The following is a 27,706-nucleotide window of genomic DNA, read 5'->3' on the forward strand; positions in this document are numbered from 1 at the left end:
CGGCACGTACGACCTATTCCGGCTCCGGCTGGTGCAAATTCCTTCTGGCCTGTCAATTTGCATCAAAGCCATCAGATTGCCAGGAGTGGTCAGATCGCGATGACGTCAGTGCGTTGCAGGATTGCATTCTGGTAGTTGTATTTTTTTTTTCATTTCATTTTTTTTTTTTAAAAACTATTAAACATTCTTTTCTTTACGTTTACGTCCCCAATTCCCCTCGCCAAAGAAAGCTCGGGTGACCGTCGGCCCTTGTCAGGGAAGACAGAGAAGGCCGGCTTACCGCCAAGATTTCATCACTGGCCGAACCATTATTAAGGGAACCGCTGTTCGCAACAGCGCATGACGTGTGCGTCGCATGGCACCTCCCCGGCAATGACGCAGAAGGCTTGTAAAAAAATAAAAAAAAAAAAAACCGGGTGCGCGTGGTTAGTAGAATTGGGGACGTCTTCTATCACTGCTGCTCCTTTCCGGCACCTCCGAGCTCAAGTGAGTAACCCAAATGGTTCCCGGGAAATCTCTCGTGGAATGGGGTGGCGGGATGCCATTTATCTTTCACTGTTATTTTAGGGACCGGGGATACATCATCGTGACCCCAGTGAGCTATGGTGACTAGGCGGCTGCTCCCTAATCCTATACCGACCCTTCTCTTGGATCTTAGCTAATAGGCTGAGAAGCATCAATAGATGATTGCTTGTAGCTTTACCCTATTAAGGTTGATCGTTCTTGGCACTGCTGGGCCCGTAGCTCCTGTTACCTGCAGTATGTGCTTGACTCCTTTTGACCTTCAGTTCGTGTGAGACACGGGGCGGGAGCTAAGCCCTCCCTTACCAGGGCCAGCTGTAAGTTCCCAGCTGAAGGTGAAAAGGAGGCATTGCCCAATTTAAAAAAAAACAACTTTTTTTATTTTCTCATTATAGCTACGCAAATATTTTACATTTAGCTGTTCTGGATTACTTATTTAACCCATAAAAGTTAAATAAAATTAGGTGCTAACTCCTGAAAGATAGTCAAGAAGTGTATTAATTTAGTCCCGTGAAAAGGTATTGCCTGGGGGAGGGGAAAGGGCTGTTAGCGTTTATTTCTCTGCATTTAAGTGAAGTGGCAACCTTGCTAATTGTATTTAATATAGAAACATAGAGGTTGATGAGCAAAAGGAGTTTTGTTTTTTACTGATTTATTTAAAATATTTATTATATCCTGCTGAGTCCACGTTTTGTTCAATACTACTTGGGTTAAAATAGCCAGGTCAAGGGGCTTGCTGTTTTTAAAGTTACCCGAGTACTTCTCACTGAAGTTACCTGGATAACTTTCTGCTTGCCATTCCATTTGGTATTCTTCTGAAGGCAATACCGAATGGAGGGCAGATAGATGGGCCTTAAGGTATTGCCTTAAGGCCCATCTAGTTTGATCAATTGGCTTCCTGTTACAATGCCAGAGACTCCAGCGAATCTTTTTTTTTTTTTTTTTCTCACAATTAAGGATCCTGTGTGTTTACTCAATAGAGTTAAAAAGCTGTTTTTGAGCCTACGGATCTCATCGACTCTTCTTATTGTAAATCCCTTTCTCCCTCCCCATCTTAAAAGGAATGGAAACTGAATGATTTATATTAAAATTGGAAAAAGCCCAAAAAATGGTAAACACTGGATTGTGGTAGTTGGACCTGTCTGGGCCAAATGGTATTAGACAAGCTGTACAGACTTTCCAAACTGCTGATTTTCATATGAGTATATTTGGATGATATAATCTAGTCTTATCTTTATTATAATTATTATTTAGGATGGTCTTTAAAATATGATGGGGAAAGGATGTGGGTGTGTTTTGTTTTTTTAAATGAGGGCAAACTAGAAACCCAGCATAGAATAGAAATATGCTTCTAGGTGTAGAGCCTGAACTGAGAAGGGTAACTTCTTGGCTTTGTGGCTGAGACAGAGAATCAGAACAATGCCCTGCTACCCAACCCTATTGGGGCTATGACTATATTATGATAATTGCCAAAGCTGCAGGATAAATATGTAAAATTAAAAAAAAAAAGTGTTGTAAAGTTTTTGTTCTATGTAGTCTCTTCTGCAGGAAGACTGTAAGATGTCAATGTTGTGCAGGGCTGTCTGTATTAATAGAGCTATATGTTATTGTAAACACTTATTGTGGTGTCATCTGCATATACAAAGTGATTCCATTTTCTTTTCACTGTATTTCTCATGTATTTAAAATAACAGAATTTTGCTGATGAGTCTTGATCTAATTTCTACCTGTGCTAATAACTGAGATACCTCAGTGCAGTCCATATTTCAAAGGGTTTCCTCTTAATTAAAAATACATATAAACTTCTCAAAAGGCTTGGAACTTATCTCCCTTGTGTTTCTGGAAATATTTTGAAATGTTTTTTCCACATGTAAAAAAATGTTTCCTCAAAGATTCTGGTATCAAGAAAATTGATTTAAATTGTCTCTGCCTTCCCCTCCCACAGTACAGGGGGAATGAAATAATCAGTCACTTTTAAGTTTATTTTTGTAGTTGAAAGTTCTGATGCTTTATAATTTTTCTAATGGTTTTGGAAAACATTTTGTTCTAAGGTTGCCCAAATAGAAGTATTTTATTAACCTGACTTTGTACAGAAGATGATAGGAAATGTATTGAGCAAGAAGTGGCAGGAACACTGACAAAATCATACTTTTTTTTTTTATTTTTTTTGCTATAGCATGACTAGAAGGAAGTTTGGGTGTTGACCAGACAAGGAAATGAATCTGAATTGCAACAGTGACAGTCAAGGTTACGATAATTAGGTGCACTTTTATGGTCCTGGTTTGGGAGAGAGATCCAATTAGAGATAAAGGAAGAAAAAGTATCTTGCATATTATCAGACTCTGAGCTTTCGCTAGTGGAGAGCTAAACAATTTGTAAAATGTATGTTTCAGTCCCAAGAAGCAGGTGTAGCAAGAAGTTGAATGACTGGCTTCAGGGACAGAATAGGTAGGATAAGCCAGTGCCATGATATCTTGTTGTAGGACTCTTGGAGAGTGGGAGGCAATGTAGTGATTATGGTGACTTTTCTTGTTTAGAGACCTCTCAGAGTTGGTGATTTCTAGGCACCTGAGAGAGAGGAAGCAAAGAACAGGACTAAATAGTCTCTTCCTTATTGTCCTGCCAGACCCAACTACAGAAATGGGTTATTTCCTCTGGCCAGCAGATGATGGTGAAGACCAAACGTTCAGTGCTGACTTCATTCCCCATAGGATGGTCTGATCCCTCATTAGCTCCTCAGTATTTTATCTGGTGCTGCAACTACATAGAACAGACAAGGCAAAGAGGCTTCAGGGCGATGGCCTTCCTACGGTCACTTTCCCTATGAGGCCTTGCTTTGGACTACAGTCCTCATGGGGCAGTTGTTGTGGTTTTTTTTTCCCCACAGAAGGAGGGCTGCACTGATGCCAGTCTCTCCTTCTGTGGTACCTACTCGGTGGAGTTTGAGTTCCAGGAGCAAGCACTGGAGGGGAGTTTCCAGTGATTTCAGTGGCAGGAGCTGCAGATGCTCCCAGGGTGACAGGTCAGACATGGCTCTCGTTTCTCTAGTGGAGCAGGGCAATAGGGTCAGTCATGGCACTGTTTGCCTGGTAAGGCAGGTGCCAAAGATGGATAAAGAAAACACTATGGGTCAGTCTGTGCAACTCCTGTTGCTGCTCCTGTGACCGGGTGTAAGTTGCTTCACCCTCTGTTAGCATGATGTGTGCACTATATCATAAGCAAGGCTGGGTGAGCTCCCCAGTTCATGCTGGAACACTGTGAGGAAAAAGCTGGGCCTGGCTTGTGCTGTTGATCAACCGGCTACCCTGGTGAACCTGTGTCAGCAGGAGTCCTGGGTTCAGATCGTAGCAGTGTCTGTCCCCTCACTTCACAGCAAAATACTCATAACTTTGTTATAGGAGAAAATAGAAATCTATGCATGGTTGTAGGCTGGAAAGAAATGACTCCCACCTGTCTCAGTCAGTGCAAGGTCAAGAGGGGCTATCGAGATTCTCTAGGGACCTCCCTACAGGGAGACCATTGCTAAAACAATGGATGTTCTTCTCCATTCTGTGGATGGATCCTAAGTAGTTGAGCCCTTATTGGAAACGCCCTCTGCCCCCTCAATCTAAATCCTGGTTGGGGAGGGTTGGTCCAGAAGTTGTGTGATTTTTTTTTTTTTTTTTTTTTTTTTCTCTTCCTTGAAGCAGGATATGCCATGAGATTGGGCATGCATCCGTCACCCTTAGCTAGTAAGGACTTTCAGGTACTGGGATATTCAGTGGCAGAAACTTGGGGAGCCTCCCCTTCAGGCGAGAGAAACCAGGATAGGCCTATGGCCAAATATGATTCAGATGCCTGCTTCTGGAACTCTCGGTGGGTAGCTGGGACCCAGATACCTAGGGCAAGGAGCAGTGAAACCGTCCGCTACCTAGAGGAAAAATATTAACTCCTTTTAGTGCCTTAAACAGTTTATAAAGGTTTATAGATCACTTTATTTTGAAAATTCAATGCTAAGCAGTGTAAAAAAAACAAATGCTGTCTTACACGTAGGGCTGAGTGAAGCCCTGTGCTCTCAGGTGAGGATCTGAGTAATTGGTCTTAGTGTCTGATCAGAGCAGACTGCACTATTGCCTCTAGAAGGGAGTGGATAGAAACTCCCTTCAGGGTGCGCTGGCGTCTTTGGTATACGTCGTATAGACTGAAAGGAGCTTGTGACTAATCTAGCAGAAATAGAAATCCTAGGGAAGAAGCAAGGCGGCTGGGTTCCAGGCAGAAGACAACCGCAGGCCACCTAGAATTTCCCTGATGGACGTAAGGTCCCAAAAATATTGGCTGCTAGCTAAAATGCTCCCTTATTGGCTGGGAACAAACTGTGAGAGAACAGGGATCACAACTTTATTTTATTTATTTTTTTTATATACAGACATTTGATCTCAATTCTCTATCCCCAGAGGGCTTACAATCTAAGTTTTTGAACCTGAGGCAAAGGAGGGTAAAGTGACTTGCCCAAGGTCACAAGGAGCAACAGCAGGACTCAAACCCTGGTCTCCTGGTTCATAGTCCACTGCTCTAACCATTAGGGTATCCCTCCTCCCACTGGGCAAGTTTGTCAAATCTGGTGCATGAGAGAGTTTTTTCCATGCAGAATCGAGCAGCCAATCGTTATCAATAGGAAGTTTGGAGCTGACAGGCTGGAGACCTGAAAATGTGAGTCTGGCGGAAGGGGCCTTTGCCCTACTTAAGGGTCAAGTAAGGAGCTTTTAGAAGTGTTCCCTTTGGGGGGGGAAAACACCAATAAGCTCTTAGACGAGCAAGCCCCAAGGGTGAGAAGGAAAAGCAAGGGGTTCAAATAGCCTGGGAGGACCATAGCAGCATCAGCTTTCGGAGGATGGATCAGGCAAAGGCCTGCACATTCCCTAGCTTTAGGCCAGGAGTAGCATACAAGGTGTGTTTCCCACCTTTGGCAAATAAGTCTTCCCTAGAAGAGCCATATCTGCTCTTTCATAGCCTTCAGTGTGAAGCGAAGCAGCTAGACATGGAGGATAGGTAATGGCAGGTGTTATGGCCGCCTTTGCAAAGGTGGGCCATGTAGCAAAGCCTAAGGTTAGCCTTTCAAGGCGAGGAAGGCATGATGTACCAAGATTGCAAAGGTGCAGGGGAATAGCTTACTGGCTAGTGCAGCATGATCCAGGGGCCAGATCACACTACTGCTCTCTGTGGTTTTGAAAGGGGGGTGTGTGGGGTTTTTTTTTTTTTTTTGTCTCCTTCCAGGATCTCAGGTTACAGATGTGGACTGTGGGCCTTCAGGAGATAGGGAGGTGCCTGCAGTACCTGGAGGTAGGTTGCTTGAAGTGTTGAAGTGTATAACCCTATATAGAGATATCTATATATATTTTCAAGGTCAAATGCGAGAGCTTAGATCTCTAGATGGGCACAGTGCTTTTAGGTGATATTAACAAGTCAGATGAGTTCAAGAAGGCTCAGTTACAGGGACTCGCGGAGTGGCTTGTAAGGTAGCAATGCCGTGAGGGCCCAGGCATCATCGGGGTCATATGTGACATGACTGAGCCAGTGGAAACCTGTGGGATGGCTGCAAGGGCAGCTGTACATATATTTACAGGACAGCTGAGGATGACACATGAGAGTCCTGAAAGCAGGTCTGAGTTATCACTCGCAGATTAATAAGCACCAGTTTCAGTATAAATCCCTGGAACACTCCACTCTTCTAAGCAAGAAAGGTTCAATTAGATCTTCCCTGCTAAAAGGCTTTCCTTTAGTCCTGATAGACCCATCTACACAAATGGGGTTATATCCTCTAGCCAGCGGATGGAAGCAGAGACCAAAAGCTCAGTGCTGCCTTAGCTCCTCAGTATTTTGTCATAGCTAAAAACACCCAAAGACAATTGTTAGTTTTGGTTTCCTAAGTCGTCATAACCCTATATAGAGAGATCTACTTTTATTTTTCTCGTTTGGAGCTACCAATCTTTTATTGGGATCGGGGAGGGGTCTGTCAAGACTGAAGGAAAGGCAATTAGCAGGTAAAATCTAATTGAACCTTCCTAATCTTCCTGCCAGACCAGTGTACACAAATGGATGAACCTAAGCGGAACTGGGAGGGAGACAGAAGAGGGGAAAATGAGCAGAGGGGGGTGTATGGAGTGGAGCAGTGAGAGTAGTTTTAAACCCCTGCTCCCCAGAAATGTCTAAATGTGCCCATACAGGAGGAAGAGAATAAAAAAAGAAAAGGAGATGTTCCCTAGCTCTTTCTTTTTGTCCACATGAATCTTTTCCATGTCTACATTACCTGCTCCTCTGCGAATGTGTAAATACAGGCTGGGCCATCACCCTTTGTTTTTTGCTGGGGAGGATTGTAATTCATGTTGAGTTCAGAATCCCCCCCCCCCGGATCATTTTCAGACCTTGGTCCCTGTAATACTCAGTGTGCCGCACCACTCAGGGAAGCCAGTAGAATGTTTAGGACTCTGGGGAAGGAATGGAAAATAAACCTGAATATCCTAATGCAGTTCTTGTCACCCAATTGCAAAAAAAGAGAACAATAAGTAAACCTCAGTCTGCATACTTTCTGCACTCCTTCCAGACTCCAACACTGGGGCCAATGCAACAAGACGCGCATTGAAAACAGCGCTGGTGTTGAGTGCCCATTGTCCTAACGCGCACCCAGCCTCGTTCCTGGGCGCCCCCTGTCAGTCTTAGTTTTTTTTTTTTTTTCTTTCATTAATCATAGCCTCATCCAGTTTCCGTTGGTGCCCCTAGTGTCAGGACCATGTCCATCATGGACTGTCACAAAGTGTGTGTCCTCTGCCTGTGGCATCGCATGATGTCCAGAGTTGCCGCTTGTGCACCCAGATGACCCCCAAGGGACATTGCACTCTTCTTGACAAGAAGAAGAAGCTTTTTGGGTTGATGAAGTCCAAGGCATCTGACATTTGCACTGATGGACAGTGAGGCATCGGTGGGGCTATCTGTTCTTTCGACACCTGAGCAGATAGGGGTGCTAGGGATGGGCCCCAGTCGGTTTCTTCCAAGTCAAGAATATCAGTAGTAGTCATCTTCCTCCAGCACTCTAGGAAGCATCAGCACAATCATCTTTGTTGCAAGGCGCCGGTTCATTCAGAGTGTCCATCCTCCATCGATGCCGGGGATCTGGGATTATGTCCACCGGTCCTGGTGCCAGTCGCTGATCCACCTCGGGGATTCGAGGAAGACTTGGCCACCCCTTCTGCCTCCCAGTAAGTTTTGGCATAAACGTTCAAGGAGGAGCTGGAGTGCAGGGTCCAGCTGGTGGTGCAGTTGGGCATTGCAGGGCATTGAACCGGTGGCACCGACAGTGCCGGCACTCTCCCTGCTGGGGCACCAATGCTTCCCCTGAGCGATACGGTGCTTGTTGCCAGCTCCTCTGAGGAGGAAGCTCCTTTGAGGCTGGCAGAGACACAGAGGCTTGCAGCCCCCCATCCAGCTTTGCTGGGGCCAGCACCGGTGCTACCAATGCCTGAGCCTCTGGACAAAGGCCAAGCATGCAGGGCCCCCATCCCCTGTGGACTACAGTGAGGATGAGGCTCTGTGTGACCTGCCTGGGGGGATGACACTGCGGAATCCTCCTCTGAGGACTTGAAGGGTCCCCCTTAGAACAGTCTCCTCCAGATGAGAGAAGGTGGTCTCCTCTAGAGGAGCTGACCTTCGCAGGTTATGTACAGGTGATGGCGGAGGCCATCCCTTTTCAGTTAATGACGGAGGAGGTTGCCAGGCATAAGATGCTGGAAATCTTCCAGTTCGTGGAGGCCCCTAAAGAGAGAATGGCGGTCCTGGTACATGAGATCTTTAGGGAGTTGCTGCTGAGGATCTGGGAGCATCCCCTCACAGTACCTCCCATCAACAGGAAGGCAGATGGGGTTTGGTGTGACAGCTGATGGATGAGGTAATCAGTAGTGGTTGAATCCACTTTCAAGAAGGCCAAGCGCTCTTGGACCCACGCCTTGGTGTCCCTGGGCAAGGAACATAGAGCAATGGACGCTGTTGGGAGAAAAGTGTTCCAAGGGGCCATGCTCATTGTGCACATTGCTTCTTACCATTTCTACATGAGCCAATACTCTTGAAACCTCTGGAAGCAGAGGTCCTGCTGGAAGAGGTAGCTGAGTGACTGCTTCAGCAGCAGCAAGACCCCTTCTTATCGCTGGTGTTAGGAAAACACGAGGTTCATTCAACCTATGATGTTTTCGAGATGGCAGTGAGTCTCTGCAGCAGGAATCAGCACCCGAAGAATGACATGGCTGTGGGGCTCTGATCGCCAACTGGAGGTACAGGAAAGACTCACTGACCTGCCGTGCATAGGAGAGAATCTTTGCAGCGATGAGGTGAGGGACGCAGTGGCCCAATTGCGGGATCACAATGAAGCTCTCTGTCATCACTTCAGACAAGCACTTCTCAGCCAGGAGGTCTGCGAGGCAGTCTGTCTATCCTCCAGCCCCTCACACATGTTCGCAAAGGGTGAGCTCACGGGGCCATCCCAGGCAACAGAGCGCTCCCCAGCCAAATCCTGGGATGGCTTTTAACTGGATTGTAGGGAGGATAAGCCAGCCACCTGTACCTGATATGTTGGACACACCCCCCCCCCCCCCCCCCCCCCAGTCAGGGGCAGGCTACAGTTTAGTGGATCAGTGGCCCAGTATAACCTCAGACCAGTGGGTCTTGTCCATCTGTCAAGAGTATAGATGAAACCTATTGGGTTTCCAGCCAAATTGCCCCCCCCCACCCAATGCCCATTTTGGGAGCCATTAGTGCATCAGGAGGTACCACTTTGGGAGCTCTCCGTGCTCTTAACAGCCACAGCAGTCGAGCCTGTCCCACCAGGGCAAAGAGGGCAGGGTTTCTGCTCCCGGTACTTCCTGATTCCAAAGTGAACAGGGGGAATCCATCCCATTCTAGGCCTAAAGGCCTTGAATTGATTTCTCAAAAAAAAAAAAAAAAGTTCAAAATGGTTTCCCATTTTGCATTCCTCTACTGCAAAAAGGGGACTGGCTATACTTCCTCAATTTTAAAGGATACATACACTCACTTCCTGTGACGCGGAAAGATCTCAATGTATCTTAGATTTGTGGTGGGAAAAAGGCATTTTCAGTACAGTGTTGTTGTTTGAGTTAGTGTTGACCCCAAGTGTCTTTACAAAGTGTCTGACCGTGGTGGGAGTGCATGTTTTCCTGTTCTTGAGCAATTGGCTGGTCAAGGGCACCTCTCAGGGGCCAGTCGGTCTGGGTGTTTGGAGTCACTAGGGGTTGTCATCAACTACCCAAAGTCCCATCTCAGCCCATCAGCTCGGTTGAATTTCATAGGAGCCCTGCTAGAAACTGTTCAGGCAAAAGCCTTCCTGCTGCAGTCACCTTGGCATCTAGCTGTGGTGATTCAACAGAGTAGTAGGTTTCAGCTTGACTCTTGTTGAGGCTGTTGGACCACATGCCCGCAACATTCCATGTTACTCCCTTGGCATGCTTGCACGTGTGCAGAGCCCAATGGGCCACTCAGAACCTCTGGGCGTGCATCGGTCACCCAGCCTCTCCTGGACTTTTTGTCCTGGTGGCGGGCTCTCAAATTTGGAATAGGTTATATCTTTCCAAAATCCCCCGACTCGAATTGTCCTAACCACAGATGCATCCGCATTGGGGTGGGGAGCTCATGTAGAGGGGCTCTGCACCTAGGGCTTATGGTACACCTAGGAAGCACAGTTTCAAATGAGTTCCGGGTGCTCAGGTATGCACTATGGGCTTTCAGAGATCTGCTGTCCAGCAAAGTTGTTTTGATACCACATATACAAATAGACAACCAAGTTGCTGTCAACAAGCAAGGAGGCACAGAGTTGTACCTCCAGTGCCGGGAAGATGTCCAGATCTGATCCTGGACCCTATACCAAAGGATGGTACTCAGGGCCATGTATCTGGCTGGAACAGAGAATGAGATAGCAGACAGACTGTCATGCCTTCAGACCACATGAATGATCTCTGGACCAGGGGGTGGCAAACTGGCTCTTCCGCCTCTGGGGAAGCCCAGATGTAGACTTGTCCTCCTGCAACAGGAAGGTGGCTCAATTCTGCTCCCTGCACAGGTTAGACAGCAAACCAGCCTCTGACACATTTTCCTGACATTGGGACAGGAGTCTTCTGCTTTCAGCTTTCTATTAGAAAGTCTTATGGACTGAAGTGGAGGAGGCTTTTTGTGTGGTGTGAGCAGAAGGCCCTAGATTGTTCTGCCCCACGCAAAAACTGCTTGACTACCACCTTCACTTATTAGAGGCTGGCTTGAAAAACAACTCTTAGTTCATCTCTGTGCAATTGACGCATACGACCAAGGTGTGGCTGGAATGCTCATCTCTGTACAGCTGATAGTTGTACGTTTTATGCGAGGCCTGCTTCAATTTGGCCTCCCTCTGTGCCTTGGGACCTCAACATAGTGTTAGTTCAGCTGATGAAAGCTCCTTTTGAGCCGCTGCAATCCTGTGACCTGAAGTACCTGACCTGGAAGGTCATATTTTTGGTGGCGGCCATTTCAGCGAGCTCCAGGCCTTGGTAACTTATCCACTTGTTTATATAAGTTTTATCATGATAAGGTGCCTACACAAGACCATACTAAGTTCCTGTCTAAAGTGGTGATGGGTTTCCATCTTAACCAGTCAATTGTCCTGCCAACATTCTTTCCCAGGCCCCATTCGCACCAAGGCAAACAAGCCTTGCACATTTTGGATTGCAAGAGCCTTCTATCTGGAGCAGACAGAATCCCATAGACAGTCCACCCAACTCTTCATTTCCTTTGTTAGGAATAGATTGTGAGTTGCCATTAGAGGGAAATGATATATGGGAAGCCTAACATGAAGACTTCAGCTTCAGACTTTGGTTCACTCAGCTTCCCAGAACCCTTTGCTGTCTCTGGCCCAACTGAAACTGGCTATAAGGACCTCAGAGCGAACCTAGATTCAAGACTCTGGGAGACAGCTGGAGCTGCTCAAAACCTATGATGGAAGGTCATGAGGTTACAAAGGGCAAATGGCTGAGGTCACATTCTCACAGACTACAGCCTCCTCTTGAGGGGCCCCAGTGAAATCGGAGAATCATGGAGATTCCCCCTGAGATTCAGAGTCTTATCAAGAGACTGAAAGACTGACGGGACAAAGAACTAACAGAAGATTGACAGTACGCAGCAGACACGTGGGTGGTCTCTAGGCCTAATTGGATATCAAGAGGGAAGGTGGGACCAGGGCATCTTAGACGCAGTGGGGGTAGATTTTACAAAGTTACGCACATGCATACTTTTGTTCGCGCGTCAGGCGCAAACAAGAATACGTGGGATTTTAATAGATACGCGTGTACCCGTTAAAATCCGGGGTCGGCGCGTGCAAGGCTGCCCAAAATCAGCAGCCTGCCTCCGTTCCCTCCCCCTCCCCCCCCCCCCCCCCCCAACCTTTATTCCAGAAGACTGCTCGAAGCAGGCATAACTCGCGCGCGCCGGCTGCACGATTCCCTGGCCCGGGAGCTGTTTCGGAGGCCGCAGCCCCGGGACTTGCGCACATCCCGGGGCTTGTGCGCGCCGTCGAGCCTACTCAACATAGGCTTGGTGCGCGCAGGGGGGGAACTTCGGGCAGGTTTTCGGGGGGTACGCGTGTATTTCACGCATGTATCCCTTTGAAAATCTGGCCCAGTCTGTCTGATTTGGACACAGGACGCGTGGTACCTGATACTCACATGTATGGAGTCCTATTGGGGATCATTGTATGTTTTACCTATAAAAGCCAGCACTTAACTGACAAACGCTAAGACACGCAGGGAGAGCTTTGAAAAAGATGGCTCTCACTCTGGGTCTTCCAGAGGTATCCTGATAAATTTATTATTGCATATAAAAGTAAAATTTGTTCTGATCAAATTTGGTACTGGACCTCTGTATTATTGGGCAGCACAGTTAAGCTGCTTCTAATGGCGCAACCACTTAACACATTGGCTAGTGGACTGCATCTCCTTCTGTTATGCCCAGGTGGGACTGCATCTTGGGGGTCATGTCAAGGCTCATTCTGTCAGAACTATGGCAAAGTCGGTGGCCCACTTGTGGGCAGTTCTCGTGGAGGAGATCTGCAAGGCTGAGATATGGAGTACTTTCCACACACATGCATCTCACTACAGTCTGGATAGGGATGGCCGATGTGACAGTAGGTTCGGCCAGTCTGGCCTTCTGGAATCTCTTTGAGGAGTAGAAAACAACTCTCCCTGCCCATTGTTTTGGGTTCAGGCTGTCTCCCCCTCAGTTACCACTGTGGTGGTTGTGCCCATTCGCACCTGGTTGGTGCTCATTGGTCCCCTTTTTGTGTTGGGAGCAGCCTGTAGCTAGGGATTCACCCATGTGTGAGAACTAACATTCTGCTTGTCCTAGTCACCATACTCGTAACAGGTGTCGTCCCAGGACAGCAGGATGTTAGTCCTCACAAAACCAACCTGCCTGCCGCCCCACAGAGTTGGGTTTCTCCTATTTTTTGTTTAATTTTTATCGTAACGCCTTAGCACATTTTGATAAATGAGGGGGTTAGACAAGCTTGAACTTACCCAGCTTGAGCATACCCAGCATGCCCTATTCCATGCATCCACACAGGGACCCTGTGTGGATGAGTGGAATAGGGCATGCTGGGTTTGCTCAGTCAAAGTTCCAGAAACGGACATACATTTTCCATGCTGAGCGCCATGTGTGAGGTCTAACATCCTGCTGTCACACGAACACCTGTTACCTCTGCATCGGGTACTAGTCTAGCGACTCCAAAATGCATGTCCTGTGCACTAGACTAGGTACACTCTATTGTGTCTGCTCCTTACAAACGCATGCCTCCTCATTTGTATAACAGCCTTCTGCTGTCCATACCATTCTGTGGGGAAGCAGCTTTAGAGCAGAGCTATCGGGATGTTTTCCACTTGCAAGCAAAAAAAGATGGAAATATTGTAGCACCCACTGCAAATATTTAGCCATATTGTTTCAGTTTTAACTGTTGCAAATGTAGCCCTTAACCCCCAGTTTTCAGGATAGTTTAGAACATTTGCTGAAAACTCAGTTCTCTGGTGTGAAGTCTGGAAATTTGCTACTTCAAAGAACACATGAGTGGAAGAGAAAGTGACCTGAGGCAATACCAGACTACAAACATTGGCTTAATTTTACAGTTATTGTGAATGTTTGTTTTTATCCACTCTTTCTGCTGTACATTTATAAGCATTCCAGTATCCTGTTCTCTTTTTCATGCAGTAGTACAAAAATTAATGTTTCATTCTTTAACTTTTTTTTTTCTTTTTTTAACAGCCAAAATGGCATCCAATCCAGAAGGTGTTTTTCCTACCTATGAGGAAAAGGACAACCGGACTGCAAAACTGATTCGAAAAACCAAAGAGTCTCCCTTCGTACCTATTGGTAAGGTTTTTCTTTTATTTCTAACGAATAATCATGTATTATAAAAGCCAGGTTCTCTCTGTCATTCCCCCACCCATAATAGGAGTCTGATACCATAAATTCTTTCATTAACCAAGTGGCTTTTGAACTGGTTGCCAAGCAAATGGGCAACACATGTTATATTGTGCCATAAAAAGGGAGAGGTATCAGAGCATGACATGTCATTCTAATTTGGAAAGCAAAGTTCTCTAACACAGTTCAAGCTTGTCTAACCCCCTCATTTATCAAAATGTGCTAAGGTGTTTTCACGTGCGTTAAGGGCTTATCGCATGCGATAGCACCATATCATATGGTGAGATGCAAATTTGAAAAACAGGAGGAGTTAGGGGCGGGGAGTGGGCTGGGTTTGCCAGTCTGCGAAGTTCTATCGCACAGACTTAATGCCGATTTTTAACTACACCTTTTTCAGTAGCGTTAAGCTGTGCGATAGCTTGCGTTACGGGGCGGTAAGGTTTTATTGCATTTCGCAATGTCTCCTGAAAGGCCTGTGTTAGTGGATTTGAAGCTCCCAGAGTACCAGCCTCACCATCTGAGAGAGAAGAGCTATAAGGCCCTTATACTAGGTAGGTATTTATACCTCCTATGGTAGGCCCACCTAGCTACTCGAGGTGAGGTTTAGGTATTAGTGTAGGGGTTAGGACCACTTTGACATGCAGAGTGCGACATGCGAACAGAACAGTGCACTCTTGTGAAGATTTGATGACCTTCGGAGTGAGGAAACTCACCCAAAGATGAGATTTGTGCAATGTTCTCTCAACCTAGCTTCATGCTAGGTTGAGAGAACATTGCACAAATCTCATCTTTGGGTGAGTTTCCTCACTCCGAAGGTCATCAAATCTTCACAAGAGTGCACTGTTCTGTTCGTACGTCTCACGTTGAAAGTCAAAGTGGCCCCTAACCCCCTACACTAATTACCTAAACCTCACCTTGAGTTACTAGGTGGGCCTACCATAGGGATACAAATACCTATCTAGGGAGAAGACATTATGGCTAGTCTCTCTCTTTTTTTTTTTTTTTTTTTTTTTTTTTTTTAACGAGTTCAAGCTCTGACTTCATAGCTGTGTCAGGGTGCTTCTAGAGCAAGTTGCATTTTCTAACTTGTGTAAAGGTGGAAGGGACTGAGTGCAAAACTTTCATGCCTGTATTCGGGGCATGAAAAGTCAAAAGAAGGTCAATGATCTGACTGACTGCTGGCTGAATAAAAGCAGCCTCCCCATCCCAATGGTGGTGTTTCTTTCAGGAGGCTTTAAAATTCCCAGTCCTCTCATTCACCTTGGTACACTAGAAGAAGAATTTGCATACTTCACAGAGCACATCTTTCTCTCCAATAAATGCACACGTTTCTCCTTAATTAAAAGGCACATTTGCACAGGATTGTCATCTTCTTATAGAAAGTCTAGGAACTATATAAGCCTTGCCTCTTCAGCAAGAAACTGATGCACGTGCACAAGGGGAGGATTCTGGCAGCACCAGTCCTCAGTGTGGAGAATCCTCGTAGGCCCCTGTTTAAAAAAAATAAATAAATAAAAAAAAGTCTGACACATACACCAAGAAATGTTTTTATTAGAAGCAACTATCAGGAAGGAGAACTCTCATATGTCATAGCCTTTAAAAGAAACTGTCACTAACCTCAAACACCTTGACCGGAAAGGTGGTATAAAAGTTTGAAATTAAATCATTCACCAACTTGGATACTTTGTGTTCCTGGAATTGCTGAATTTTGTTAGGCTTTTATTTTGAAATGTTAAAGTGGGTTTGAGGTAACTTTCATGCTGTAGTCGTCATTAAATCTTAAGTTTGCCTTTTCCTATATCTTTCCACCACTCTGGGAGACTTGGGTGCAGGGGTGAGCTTGACTCTTCCCGACGGGAATGTAGGTGTGATGGACACTTCTTGCAGAAGGGTGCTGTACACACAATGATGTCCTCTAAATTCTGTTTTACACTCTCTATCATCCTCACATTAAAATAACTAACCCATGAGGCACCAGTGTTGTTGAATATGTGATCTGAGCCTTTTATAAATTGGTTTGTGAAACCTACTGCATAGAGGCAAATATTTTGTGCTCTTACAATAAAAATGTTCTTGTTTTTGTTTTATAAAAAGGTATGGCAGGCTTCACTGCAGTTGTAGCTTATGGACTCTACAAGCTGAAGAGCCGTGGGAATACAAAAATGTCTGTCCATCTGATACATATGCGTGTGGCAGCCCAGGGCTTTGTGGTGGGAGCGATGACATGTGGTATGTTACTTTTAGATTAATTTCTACTGTGGATAAAAAAGGCAAATGCCTTAGATAAGTATACAATATTTCAAAACTAGTCTTAGTTGACATGGAGGACCTGTGAATTATTATAACTAATCAGAGATGGACGTGAAGCACCAGCAGCCCTGCAGTTCAGAATACTGGAGAAGGATGGCTGTGTCAAGAACTCTCTCTCTTTTAGTATCCTATGAAATAGTAAAGTAGTAATCCCCCCCCCCCCCCAATGACCCGGCTGCAAAAATATTTTCTATATATAAGAACATAAGAGATGCTATATACTGGGTCAGACCAAGGGTCCATCAAGCCCAGTATCCTGTGGCCAGCCAAGTTGCAAGTACCCAAACATTAAATGAATAGATCCCAAGCTACTAGTCCTTTATGGACTTCTGCTCTAGGAACTTTTTTTAAACCCAACGTACCACTTAATGCCATATCCACATCCTTTGGCAGTGAATTCCAGAGCTTAATTATGCATTGAGTGTGAGAACTTTCTCTGATTTATTTTAAATAAGCTATTTTTGCTAACTTCATGGAATGTGCACCCTACTCCTTGTGTTATCCAAAAGGGTAAATAACCAATTCACATTTACCCATTCAAGTCCTTTCATGATTTTATAGACATCTATCATATCCCCCCTCAGCCGTCTCTTCAAGCTGAACAGTCCTAACCTCTTTAGCCTTTTCTCATAGGGGAGCTGTTCCATCTCCTTTTATCATTTTGGTAGCCCTTCTCTGTACCTTCTCCATCGCAACTATATCTTTTCTGAGATGCGGCGACCGGAATTGTACACAGTATTCAAGGTGCGGTCTCACCATGGAGCAATACAGAGGCATTATGACATTTTCCGTTTTATTAACCATTCCCTTCCTAATTCCTAACATTCTGTTTGCTTTGTTTTGACTGCCGCAGCTCACTGAGTTGACTATTACAAGATTTATCCAATATGATACTTAGATCTCTTTCCTGGGTGGTAATTTCTACTGTGGAACATAACATCGCCTCCTATCCCGTGACTTTTTAGTTTTCTTAGAAGCCTCTCAGGAGGGATTTTGTCAAACACCACCTGAAAATCCAAATACACTACATCTACCGGTTCACCTTTGTCCACATGTTTGTTTATCCCTTCAGAAAATGTAGGAGACTTGTGAGGCAAGACTTCCCTTGGTTAAATCCATGCTGGCTGTGTCCCACTAAACCATGTCTATCTAAATGTTCTGTGACTTTGTTTATAACAGTTTCCACAATTTTTTCCGGCACTGAAGTCAGGCTCACCGGTCTATAGTTTCCTGGATCTTCCCAGAGCCCTTTTTAAATATTAGGGTTACACGGGCTACCCTCTGGTCTTCAGGTACAATGGATGATTTTAATCATAGTTTACAAACTCTTACTAATAGGTCTGAAATTTTCAGAGCCAATCCGGTTCAGGTGATTTACTACTTTTTGGTTTGTCAGTCTGGCCTACTTCATCTTCCAGATTCACCATAATTTGGTTCAGTTCGTGTGAATCATCACCCTTAAACAGTCTCTGGAATAAGTATCTCCCCAATAACCTCTTCAGTAAACACAGAAGCAAAGAATGTGTTTAGTCTTTCCGCAATAACCTTATCTTCCCTAAATGCCCCTTTAACCCCCTCTGTAACGCAGTGGTTCCCAACCCTGTCCTGGGGACCCCTCCAGCCAGTCGGGTTTTCTGGATATCCACAATGAATATGTATGAGAGAATGTGCATGTTCCCAGGACAGGGTTGGGAACCACTGATCTAACAGTCCAACAGACTCCCTTGCAGGCTTACTGCTTCAGATATAGTTAAAATAAAGTTTTTGTATTATGAATTTTTGCCTCTACGGCCAACTTCTTTTCAAATTCTCTCTTACTATAAAGCATAAGCATTGGCTAGCTAAATGTAAGACCTTGATAAGACAAGCTATTTTCCTTTGATGGTTCCTTCTTCCAATTTTTGAATGAAGGTCTTTTGGCTAAAATAGCCTGTTTCACCTCACTTTTTAAAGATGCAGATTTTTTATTTATTTTAAACTGTTATCCTCATTTTGTCAAAGTTTCTCTGAAAGCTTGGTGCTAGAGCCATGGATTTACTTACTGTCCCCCTTTCTTTTCAATTCAGATTTGATCCTGTTATGATCACTATTGCTAAGAGGCCCCACAACGTTACCTCTCACCAGATCCCTGATTTCACTGAGAATTAGATCTAAAATTGTGTCTGTTCCTAAACCAGTTGCTCCGTAAAACTGTCATTTATACCATTCAGGAACTTTCTCTCTAGCATGTCCCGATGTTACATTTACCCAGTCAATATTGGGTAACTTTAAATCTCCCATTATTATTGCACTAATACACTTCTCTTAGCATTTCACTGTTCATCTCATCTTGGCCAGATGGACTGTAGTATACTCCTATCACTATACTCTTCCCCTAACACACAAGGGACTTTTTCCTGTAAAGATTCAAGTATGCATTTAGGGCCAGATTTTAAAACTTGTGTGCAACCTGGCACACACAAATCTACGCCCGATTTTATAACATGCACGCGCATGTTATAAAATCCGGGTTCAGCGCGCACAAGGGGGTGCACCTTGCGCGCACTGAGCCCTAGGGGATCCCCGATGGTTTTCCCCGTTCCCTCCGAAATCGGAGTGGCCTCAGAGGGAACTTTTTTCGCCCCCCCACCTTATTTTGGCGAGTTACACCTACCCAAGGCAGGCGTAACTTGTGCGCGCTGGCCGGCTGCCGGCGCATGAATGTCCGGCACGGCCGCTGTGCCGGAGGACTCGGGAACGCCCCGGGACATAGCGCATCCCGGGGCTCGGCGCACGCAGGGGCAGCTTTTCGGGGGTTATGCGCGTAACCCTTTGAAAATCTGCCCCATAGTCTCTTGCAGAATCTTTTATCTGGTTGGACTCTATGCCATCCCAGACATAAAGCATCACCCCACCACCAAGTTGCTCCTCTATCATTGTGATATTATTTTTATCCTGGTATTGTGCTATCCCATTGGTTATCCTCCTTCCACCATGTCTCTGAGATGCTCATTCATTATTGAAACATTCCTGAACTGTGGGGTTCTGATGCTGAATGTTGGCTGTGCAATCAATCATGTTTTTCTAGAGTGTAGACAGATGGACTCAGGACCAGTGGATTTATGCTCCCCTGCCAGCAGATGGAGATGGAGCATGCTGACGTCACAGTATATATAACCCTGCAGTGAGCCTAGCCTGCCAGTGTTCGCTGTCTCCAGTAGATGGTGGACGTACATCTTCCAATGGGGATTGCTTTGAGCTTTTTGAAAGGAGAAATTTGAAATTCTAAATTCAGGAAAAGAGTCCCCGCTCTCTTGCGGTGATACCTAAAGGTCCCTCCCCCAGTTGAGAATTCAGAGGCGATTTCTGTGGTCCCTCAGAGGTGTGCCTTGGTCCAGTTAATGGGTTTCCTGGCTTGGACTTAGTTGCTAGTTCAGCTGAAAAGCAATGGGTGCTGGAGGCCGAGCATGGCATTGACAGCAGATACACTCTTCTCCCCCCCCTACCCCTTCCCCCACAGCTGGAGACTCTCTACTCAGCTGGTAAGTGCTGAGCTCAGGTAAGGTTTAAAAAAAAAAAGTTTACTTCAGTCAGAGACAGGGGGTTTTCAGGACTTCTTCCGGTCTTTGTTCTCGGTGCCAACATTCATTCCTGCTGCCATTAGGGTTGGGGAACTGGGCAGCCTGGCGGGCTGAGTAGTCCCCGGTGGGCTAGGCTCCACACTTAGGATTTTTTCTTGCGCACCTTATGGTGGGCTATGGCGGCCGTTTTTGTGTGCTTTTGTGCATGTTCTACTGCCCTCTATAGGCCTTTGGTGTGCGCAGTGTGTCGGCTCTGCACATGCAATATACGCTCTGTTTTTGGGTGCGCTTTTTACGCTCTTAACTTGTTGGCACAGGTTGTGCGTATGCTTTGCTGTGCTATCTTCTAGGCACTTATTTTTTTGGGCGCATTTCATTTTTGAGTGTGAGCCGTTCCGATGCACATTTACCGTAGTGATGGTGCTGGTAAGCAAGAAGCCTAAGTGTCTTCCTATTTGTGTTGCCTGTCATATTAGGGCTCCTCAGCCTGACCTGGCTTCCAACCTGTGTCAGTGCTGCTCAGGCGCTTGGGGAGAATTGTCTTCCTCAGATTTTGCTAAGACTGGCTCTTCCTATGCTGATGATGAGTTGGTCACAGCCTTGACTGGGGGGATGCCAGATTTTGGTTCTCCCTCTGGCGAGGGCAGTTCTGTAGGACCAACTCCCAGTTCCTTCTGGGCTTGGCCTGGACCCGGCTGCTCTGGTATGTAGTGTCTAAGCGGATGATTATTTCTGTAGAGGGAGGAGCGGCCTTGAAGGATGTACATGATAGGATTGAGGCTATTCTTAAGCTAGCTTTTGAGGTAGTGGAGATGAATTTACAGATTGCCTCCTGTTGTACTGTAGTGGTGAGATCTTGTCTGCTTCTGTCTCAGGAGGTTGAGTCTGGAGATAATTCCAGAGTGGTTATGAAGCCTGCTGCCGCCTTTTTAGCAGACGCAGGCAGTGATTTGGTCTGTATCTTGGCCAGAAGAGTGGCTTCGGTGATAGTGGCCAGGTGTTAACTCTGGTTGTGAAATTGATCAGCTGTCTCAGCTTCCAAAGCCAATCTTACCAAGTTGCCCTTTAAAGGCTCGCTCTTATTTGGGAGTGGGTTGGAGAAACTGGCCAGTAAATGGGGCAAGTCTCCGGTACCTCTGTTGCTGGAGGATAAGAAACAATTACAGTGCCCATTTGGTATGAGGGGTCGTTTCCACAGTTCCAGGCATTTTTGTCCCTGCAGACTCAGCCTTTCATCCCCAGCAACTCTAGAGCAGACAGGCTTGGGTGGTGGACCTTCTCGAGCTTCCCAATGAAGATTTGCTGACCCACCTTCTGGAAAAGGAAATAGGGGGATGTCTCTCTCTTATCAGAGGTGGGTCAAGATCACATCGGACCAGTGGGTCCTGGAGGTGATACAAGAAGGATATGCACTGGAATTTTGCAGCATTCCTTGGGACATGTTCATGGGGTCCCCTTGTCACTTCCTGCAGAAGAAGCAGGCAGTGGAGTTCATGCTTCAGAGTCTCCTCAGGCTGAGGGCTATGGTTCCGCTGCCCACGAAAATGTGGGCACTGTAAATGGGGCAATATTCCATTAATTTTGTTGTGTCCAAGGAGGAGGGCTCCTTTTGTCTCATCTTGGATCTCAAGAGGGTCAACCATAATTTGAAGGTGATTAATTTTTGAATGGAAACCTTACTGTGTAATAATGGTGGTACAGTCGGGGGAATTTCTGACCTCCTTGGATCTCAGAGGCTTACCTTCATATCCTCATCCGATTGGAACACCAACGCTTTCTATGCTTTGCGGTGTTGTGGCACCATTATCGCTTTTGGGTGCGCTTTTTGGTCTAGCCTCCGTTCCCAGAACATTTTACAAGATTATGGTGCTGGTAGCCACGGCCTTGTGAAAACAAGGAATCCTGGTGCACCCATATTTGGACAACTGGCTGATTCGAGCCAAGTCTCAGGAAGAGAGCCGCCTGGTGACACACAAGGTGATTGCAGGAGTTTGGTTGGGTGGTGAATCTGACCAAGAGCACTCTTCAACCATCCCAGTCATTGGAGTATCTGGGGGTCCGGTTCAACATGAGACAGGACAGAGTTTTCCTACTGGATGTTCGGATCCAGACATTGTTTCAAGTGCATCAGTTGATGAATACAATACACCCAACGGTGTGGTTCTACCTACAGTTACTCGACTTGATGGCAGCTACCCTGGAAGTGGTGCTATGGGTAAGGGCGCATGTGTCCTCTTCAACACTGTCTATCTCATTGGAACCTGCAGTCTCGGGACTATGCTGTTTGGTTCCACTTTACTAATGGAAATCTGTTCCCACTTCCAGTGGTAGTCGCAGGAAGATCATCTGTCCTCTCAGGCCTGGTTGGTACTTGCGACAGAAGTGATTCTCCACGGTTGTGGGGGCTCACTGGAATGCTGAAAAGTCCCGCTGGAACATCAACCGCCTGGAGGCCCGGGTGGTATAGCTGGCATGCTTGCACTTTAGCCACAGGCTGCAGAATCCAGCGATTCCCGGGATGTCTCGCGATGTGACAATGGTTGCCTATATCAATCGCCAGGAGGGAACCAAGAGCCAGCAAGTGTTGCAGGAAATAGACCAGCTGATGGAATGGGAAGGTGGTCACCTGCAGATGTTCTCGGCCTCTCACATTGCAGGAAAAGACAAGATCAGACTTTCTCAGCAGCGAGAGTCTGGACCCAGTTGAGTGGGTGTTGTCAGTTGAAGCATTTCAGCTGATTGTGGATCACTGGGGCCTTCTGTTCCTAGAGCTGCTGGCGACTTCTCGAAATGTGAAGGTTCCTCGCTTCTACAGTCACAGGAGAGATCTGTGGTCCCTGGGAATAGACGCTTTCGTACAGGTCAGGCCGGAAGACAGATTGTTTTATACCTTTCCACCATGGCCCTTGCTGGGCAGGATAATTTGCAAGATCGAAGGCCACAGGAGGCTAGTACTCCTGGTGGCACCAGACTGGCACAGGTGTCTGGTATGTGGATTTGTGATGACTCCTGGTGGAGGCCCCTTTTCGTCTTCTACTGGTCATGGATCTGCTTCAGCTGGGACTGGTTCTTCATGAAGATCTGACTTTATTCTGTCTTACGGTTTGACTCTTGAGAGGGCTCGCCTGTTGAAGCAATGGTGATTGCCACCTTACTTCATGCTTGCAAGTTCTCCACTTCCTTGGCTCATGTGCGGGTTTGGAGAGTTGTTTTTTAGGCCTGGTGTAAGGAGGGGGGTGTTCTTCCTCATCCAGATATGATCCTTCTCATTCTGGATTTTTTTTGCAGGATGGATTGAATAAAGGCTTGGCCCATAATTCCTTGAAGGTGCAGATTACGGCTCTTGCCTGTTTTCAGAGGCCTTGTGAATGGAATTTCCTTGTCTCGTCCTGATGTGGCCCTTTTTTTTTTTTTTTAAAGGGAGTGAAGCACCTCCCTTGAGGTTATTGGTTTCATTGAGTCTTAATTTGGTGCTGGACTTCTTGGCTGGCCCTATGTTCTGACCACTGCGTAGCCTTTCCTTACAGGTGTTGACCTTGAAGACTGTGTTCCTGGTAACTATATGTTCTTCTCATCCTTCTCATCGTATTTCTGAGCTGCAGGCCTTGTCTTGCTGGGAGCTGTTCTTTCGGGTGACTCCGAGGGTGTTACAGCTGCATACTGTTCCATCTTTCTTGCCCAAGGTAGTCTCAGACTTTCATTTGAGTTAGTCCATCTCCTTGCCATCCCTGATGAGGTCAGTGATGCAGAGGAGTTTGCCTTTGTGCTCCTTGTATGTTAAGCATCTTGTGCAGTATTAGGAGGTCTGAGTCTTTTTGAAAGACAAATTGCCTGTTCTCCATGGTAGGAGTAAGAAGGGCACTCTGGCTTGACGGACTATCATAGCTTGTTAGATTAAGGAGGTAATCACGGTTGTGTATGTGGATGTTGGAAAGCTGTTGCTAGGGCTCAGGCAGTAACATGGGTGGTGGTTAGTCTTTTGCTATCGTCAATATCTGCCAAACTGCGACGAGGTCCTTGTGCACTTTTTCCAGGTTTTATCATCTGGATGTGCAGGCCTGGGAGGATGCAACCTTTGCACGTGCGGTGTTGACTGGACTGCAGGGAGTAGCTTTTTGGTACGTCCCACAGGTCCTAAGTCCATCTGTCTACACTAAGGAAAATGAAATTAACAGGTAAGTAATTTCTCTCCAATTTACATTAAGCATTGCATGAACCAATCAAATCTTCTTCCATATGAGGTATTTCATAGTATTCTGATCCACAGGTGCTTGTAGGGAAGGAGATGCATGTAATTTTAGGTCTAAATATTTTTTGATGTATTGCTATGTGCTTTGTGAACCCTTTATTAACATTTTATATTCAGCACAGTGATGAAACATTCTTTTCATTTGCTTACTTTTTTTATATCATCTAACTTTTGTAACTTACATTTCTTTTCCTTAGTGTATATTTGAAGCATAGGAGCAGATTTTCAAAGGGTTACATGTGTAACATACTCACGTAACCCCCAAAAAGCTGCCCCTGCACATGCCAAGCCTATCTTGCATAGGCTCAGTGGCGCGTGTATGTCCCGGGGCTTTCTGGGGGCGGGGCCAAGGCCTCTGTGCGGAGGGACCGCGTGCCGGCAGCCGGCCGGCGCTCACAAGTTATGCCTGCCCAGAGGCAGGCATAAATTCTCAAAGGTGGGGGGGGGGGATTTAGGTAGGGCTGGAGGGTGGGTTAGATAGGGGGAGGCAGTAGGAAAGTTCCCTCCAAGGCCACTCTGATTTCGGAGCGGTCTCTGAGGGAACGGAGGCAGGCTACGCGGCTCAGCGCGCGCAAGTTAACATAAGAAATTGCCATGCTGGGTCAGACCAAGGGTCCATCAAGCCCAGCATCCTGTTTCCAACAGAGGCCAAACCTGGCAACTACCCAAACACTAAGAAGTTCCCATGCCACTGATGCATTTAATAGCAGTGGCTATTCCCTAAGTAAATTTGATTAATAGCCGTTAATGGACTTCTCTTCCAAGAACTTATCCAAACCTTTTTTGAACCCAGCCACACTAACTGCACTAACCACATCCTCTGGCAACAAATTCCAGAGCTTTATTGTGCGTTGAGTGAAAGAATTTTCTCCGATTAGTCTTAAATGTGCTACTTGCTAACTTCATGGAATGCCCCCTAGTCCTTCGATTCACATCTATTCATTAAAGACCTCTCATGATCTTAAAGACCTCTATCATACCCCCCCCTCAGCTGTCTCTTCTCCAAGCTGAACAGCCCTATCCTCTTCAGCCTTTCCTCATAGGGGAGCTGTTCCATCCCCTTTATCATTTTGGTTGCCCTTCTTTGTACCTTCTCCATCACAACTATATCTTTTTTTGTTGAGATGCGGCGACCACAATTGTGCACACCCTTGCGCGCGCCGACCCTGGATTTTATAACATGCACGCAGCAGCGCGCGCATGTTATAAAATGGGGCGTAGATTTGTTCGCGCCGGGTTGCGTGCACAAATCTACACCCGTGCGTAGATTGTAAAATCTGCCCCATAGTGCATAGCTTGCATAATACACAGCCTACAGCATTGAGCTTAGGCAAATAATAATGGTCTAACTTCTACAGTAGTTGCTTTGAAGCAAAACACTGTACTCTTAACTGAATTATCAGCTGGTGTGAATGTGTGCACACTTTTTTGAAACTAGTCTGACAAATTGTGTTCTTCTCTTTGTAGGTGTGCTCTACTCCATGTTCCGGGAATATGTGGCAAAACCCAAAGAACTAGAGAAATGAAACTTGTGTCTTTGAAAGCAAACAAGATTAACCTCATATTGAGGGCTTCCTTTTTTATGAATATTTCACAGTGTAGACCTGCAGTTTATTCAAGAACCTATCATAATGTACTGTAAAAAAAAAAATAATAAAATGGCATGAACTTTAATATATTTATACATTAGAATTTTTGTATTGGACACGTGAATTAAACTTTAAAACACATTACTCATTGTTCTAGAATTATGATGTGCACAGTTTACTATCTATGTAAGTTAAAAGGGTTGCTTAGTTGGACCACTGGTTTTCTCACTACTGAACCCCATGCTATCTCCTGCCTAAAGAAAAGGTGACGAGTTGAAAAAGCTTGGGCTTTCAACCTATGCAGCATTGCTGTATGCTGCACTCTTGACTGAACTTTCTTGCAGAGAAAAGCTTCTGCATTTTGATTTGGAGTCCTGTTTTGTGTGCAGTGCTGATTTTTGGGGTTACATTTTGATAAGGTAATGAGGTTGGCTTGTTAGTCCACTAACATGTAAGTTAAAGGTGAACCCCCTTTTACACTAACTTTCAAGAGTTATGTTCAGTCTTTTACCACTCTAACATAACATACTTTTCCTCCCCGTGGTATCATCCATAACTTACTTCACACTGATGTGATTAAAGACAGCATAGCTCTTAAAAAATACATTTGACTGGCTTTAATCAGCAAAAAGGTTTTGCTCAATGTTCTTGTAGACTTTTTTTTAAATTTATTTCTGGGTCAGAGTTGAATGGGTGAAGTACTGATGGCTTTTAACATAATAGTTTTATTGTAGTAAAGAAGCTTTTTACATTTTAGAATCACATGTTGTTTTTATTCATATTGTAAAATTCTGTGTGCTCCTGTTTCACACTGAATTAAGTAGAGATGAATTCTGTGTATATTACTTGTATTACCTAAGCCAACAACTTGTCAGTAGTTACTCTTAATACTGCTAGGTCTCATTAGCAGGGCCCTGATTTTATCAGAAATCGTGAAAAATGCAAACTTAACGGCATCTGCTGATTCAATGTAAAAATGGCTGCCATTACAGATCTGATGCCAAGGAAGGAAAGAGGTGGCAGTAACTACAATAAATATTTTACAGAAAATCGCTTTTTGTGTGGGGGGTTTTTTTTCTCTCTTTTGCGCAAAATTGCTAGGGGGGGGAATCATGATAAAATTAGGTTGCTGCTCATTACCAATGTCCGTCTTCCTGTTTGGATGCTTTTGTTTTGATTTCTGATTGTTTCCTCTAGGTCAGAGGTTCTCATCCTGGCGTCCTCTAGAAGTTTAGCTAGGGTGAAAATGAGTAGTCTGCTGCTTCCTGTCATTAGTTGAGCTGGCCAGGAGCGTGAACATGGGGGCTATTATGGCCTTAAACTTCACCTCACATTGCTACATCCGAGGAGGAGAAAGGACAGAAGAACTGTTCGCATCATTAGAAGCCTCAACCTGCTCTGTTGCTTATTTAGCAGAGGTGCAGAAGATAGGATTCAATTGCAGCTCTTGATATTCTTACACCCCCCCACTACTACATTTCAATGGGGGGGAAGGGTGGCAACTGTGGCTGTCAGAACCTTTGCAGCCTCTGCAGCACACTTAGGACGGCTGAAATATCACAGTGGTGAGAATAGTTTACTACTACTGCTGCCATGTGTTCTGCCAGTGGCTGACGGAGAGGAGAGCTGTATCAAAAAGTGAATAGAATGACTCAAAGAGGAGGAAATGTGATGGGGGTTGACAGTATGAATGGAAAAACTGAGGACAGAAGGAATGAGACAGGAATCCCTGAGTGACCTGGTTAAGGGGAGTGAGTGGATGGCAGACTACCAGGGAGAGAAGGAAAAGAGCCCCAGGAATCATACTGGAGAGGGAGGGATAGAGCTCCAAGAAGGTAAAGAGGACCGGCAAGACAACAGCCAGGTATGGATGTAACATTCAACACACAAGCTTAGGGGAACACCAAAAGCTTTCTTTGAAAAGCAGGCTATGTTTTGCTTTTTCTAAAATCTAAATGATTGTGACTCATTTTCTGTTTTTTTTTTGTAAGAGTCCTAAAAAG

General features: G+C 45.6%; 1 protein-coding gene across 2 annotated transcripts; it reads left to right on the top strand.

Annotated features, from left to right (window-relative positions):
* The first annotated feature begins 334 nt into the window (after positions 1-334).
* On the top strand, positions 335-26,756 carry HIGD1A (HIG1 hypoxia inducible domain family member 1A). 2 transcript variants are annotated; one of them, XM_029588323.1, is made up of 5 exons: positions 2,724-2,769; positions 5,776-5,841; positions 13,837-13,944; positions 16,090-16,224; positions 25,582-26,756. In XM_029588323.1, exons 1-5 carry the CDS (start codon positions 2,739-2,741, stop codon positions 25,638-25,640), a joined length of 399 nt encoding a protein of 132 aa, XP_029444183.1. In that variant the 5' UTR covers positions 2,724-2,738; the 3' UTR covers positions 25,641-26,756. The 2 variants fall into 2 exon arrangements, with proteins under 2 accessions (XP_029444184.1, XP_029444183.1); XM_029588324.1 differs by lacking the exons at positions 2,724-2,769; positions 5,776-5,841 and adding an exon at positions 335-486.
* Positions 26,757-27,706: the final 950 nt, after the last annotated feature.

The sequence above is a fragment of the Rhinatrema bivittatum genome, chromosome 2 (genome assembly GCF_901001135.1).
Source record: "Rhinatrema bivittatum chromosome 2, aRhiBiv1.1, whole genome shotgun sequence".
Classification (NCBI taxonomy): domain Eukaryota; kingdom Metazoa; phylum Chordata; class Amphibia; order Gymnophiona; family Rhinatrematidae; genus Rhinatrema; species Rhinatrema bivittatum.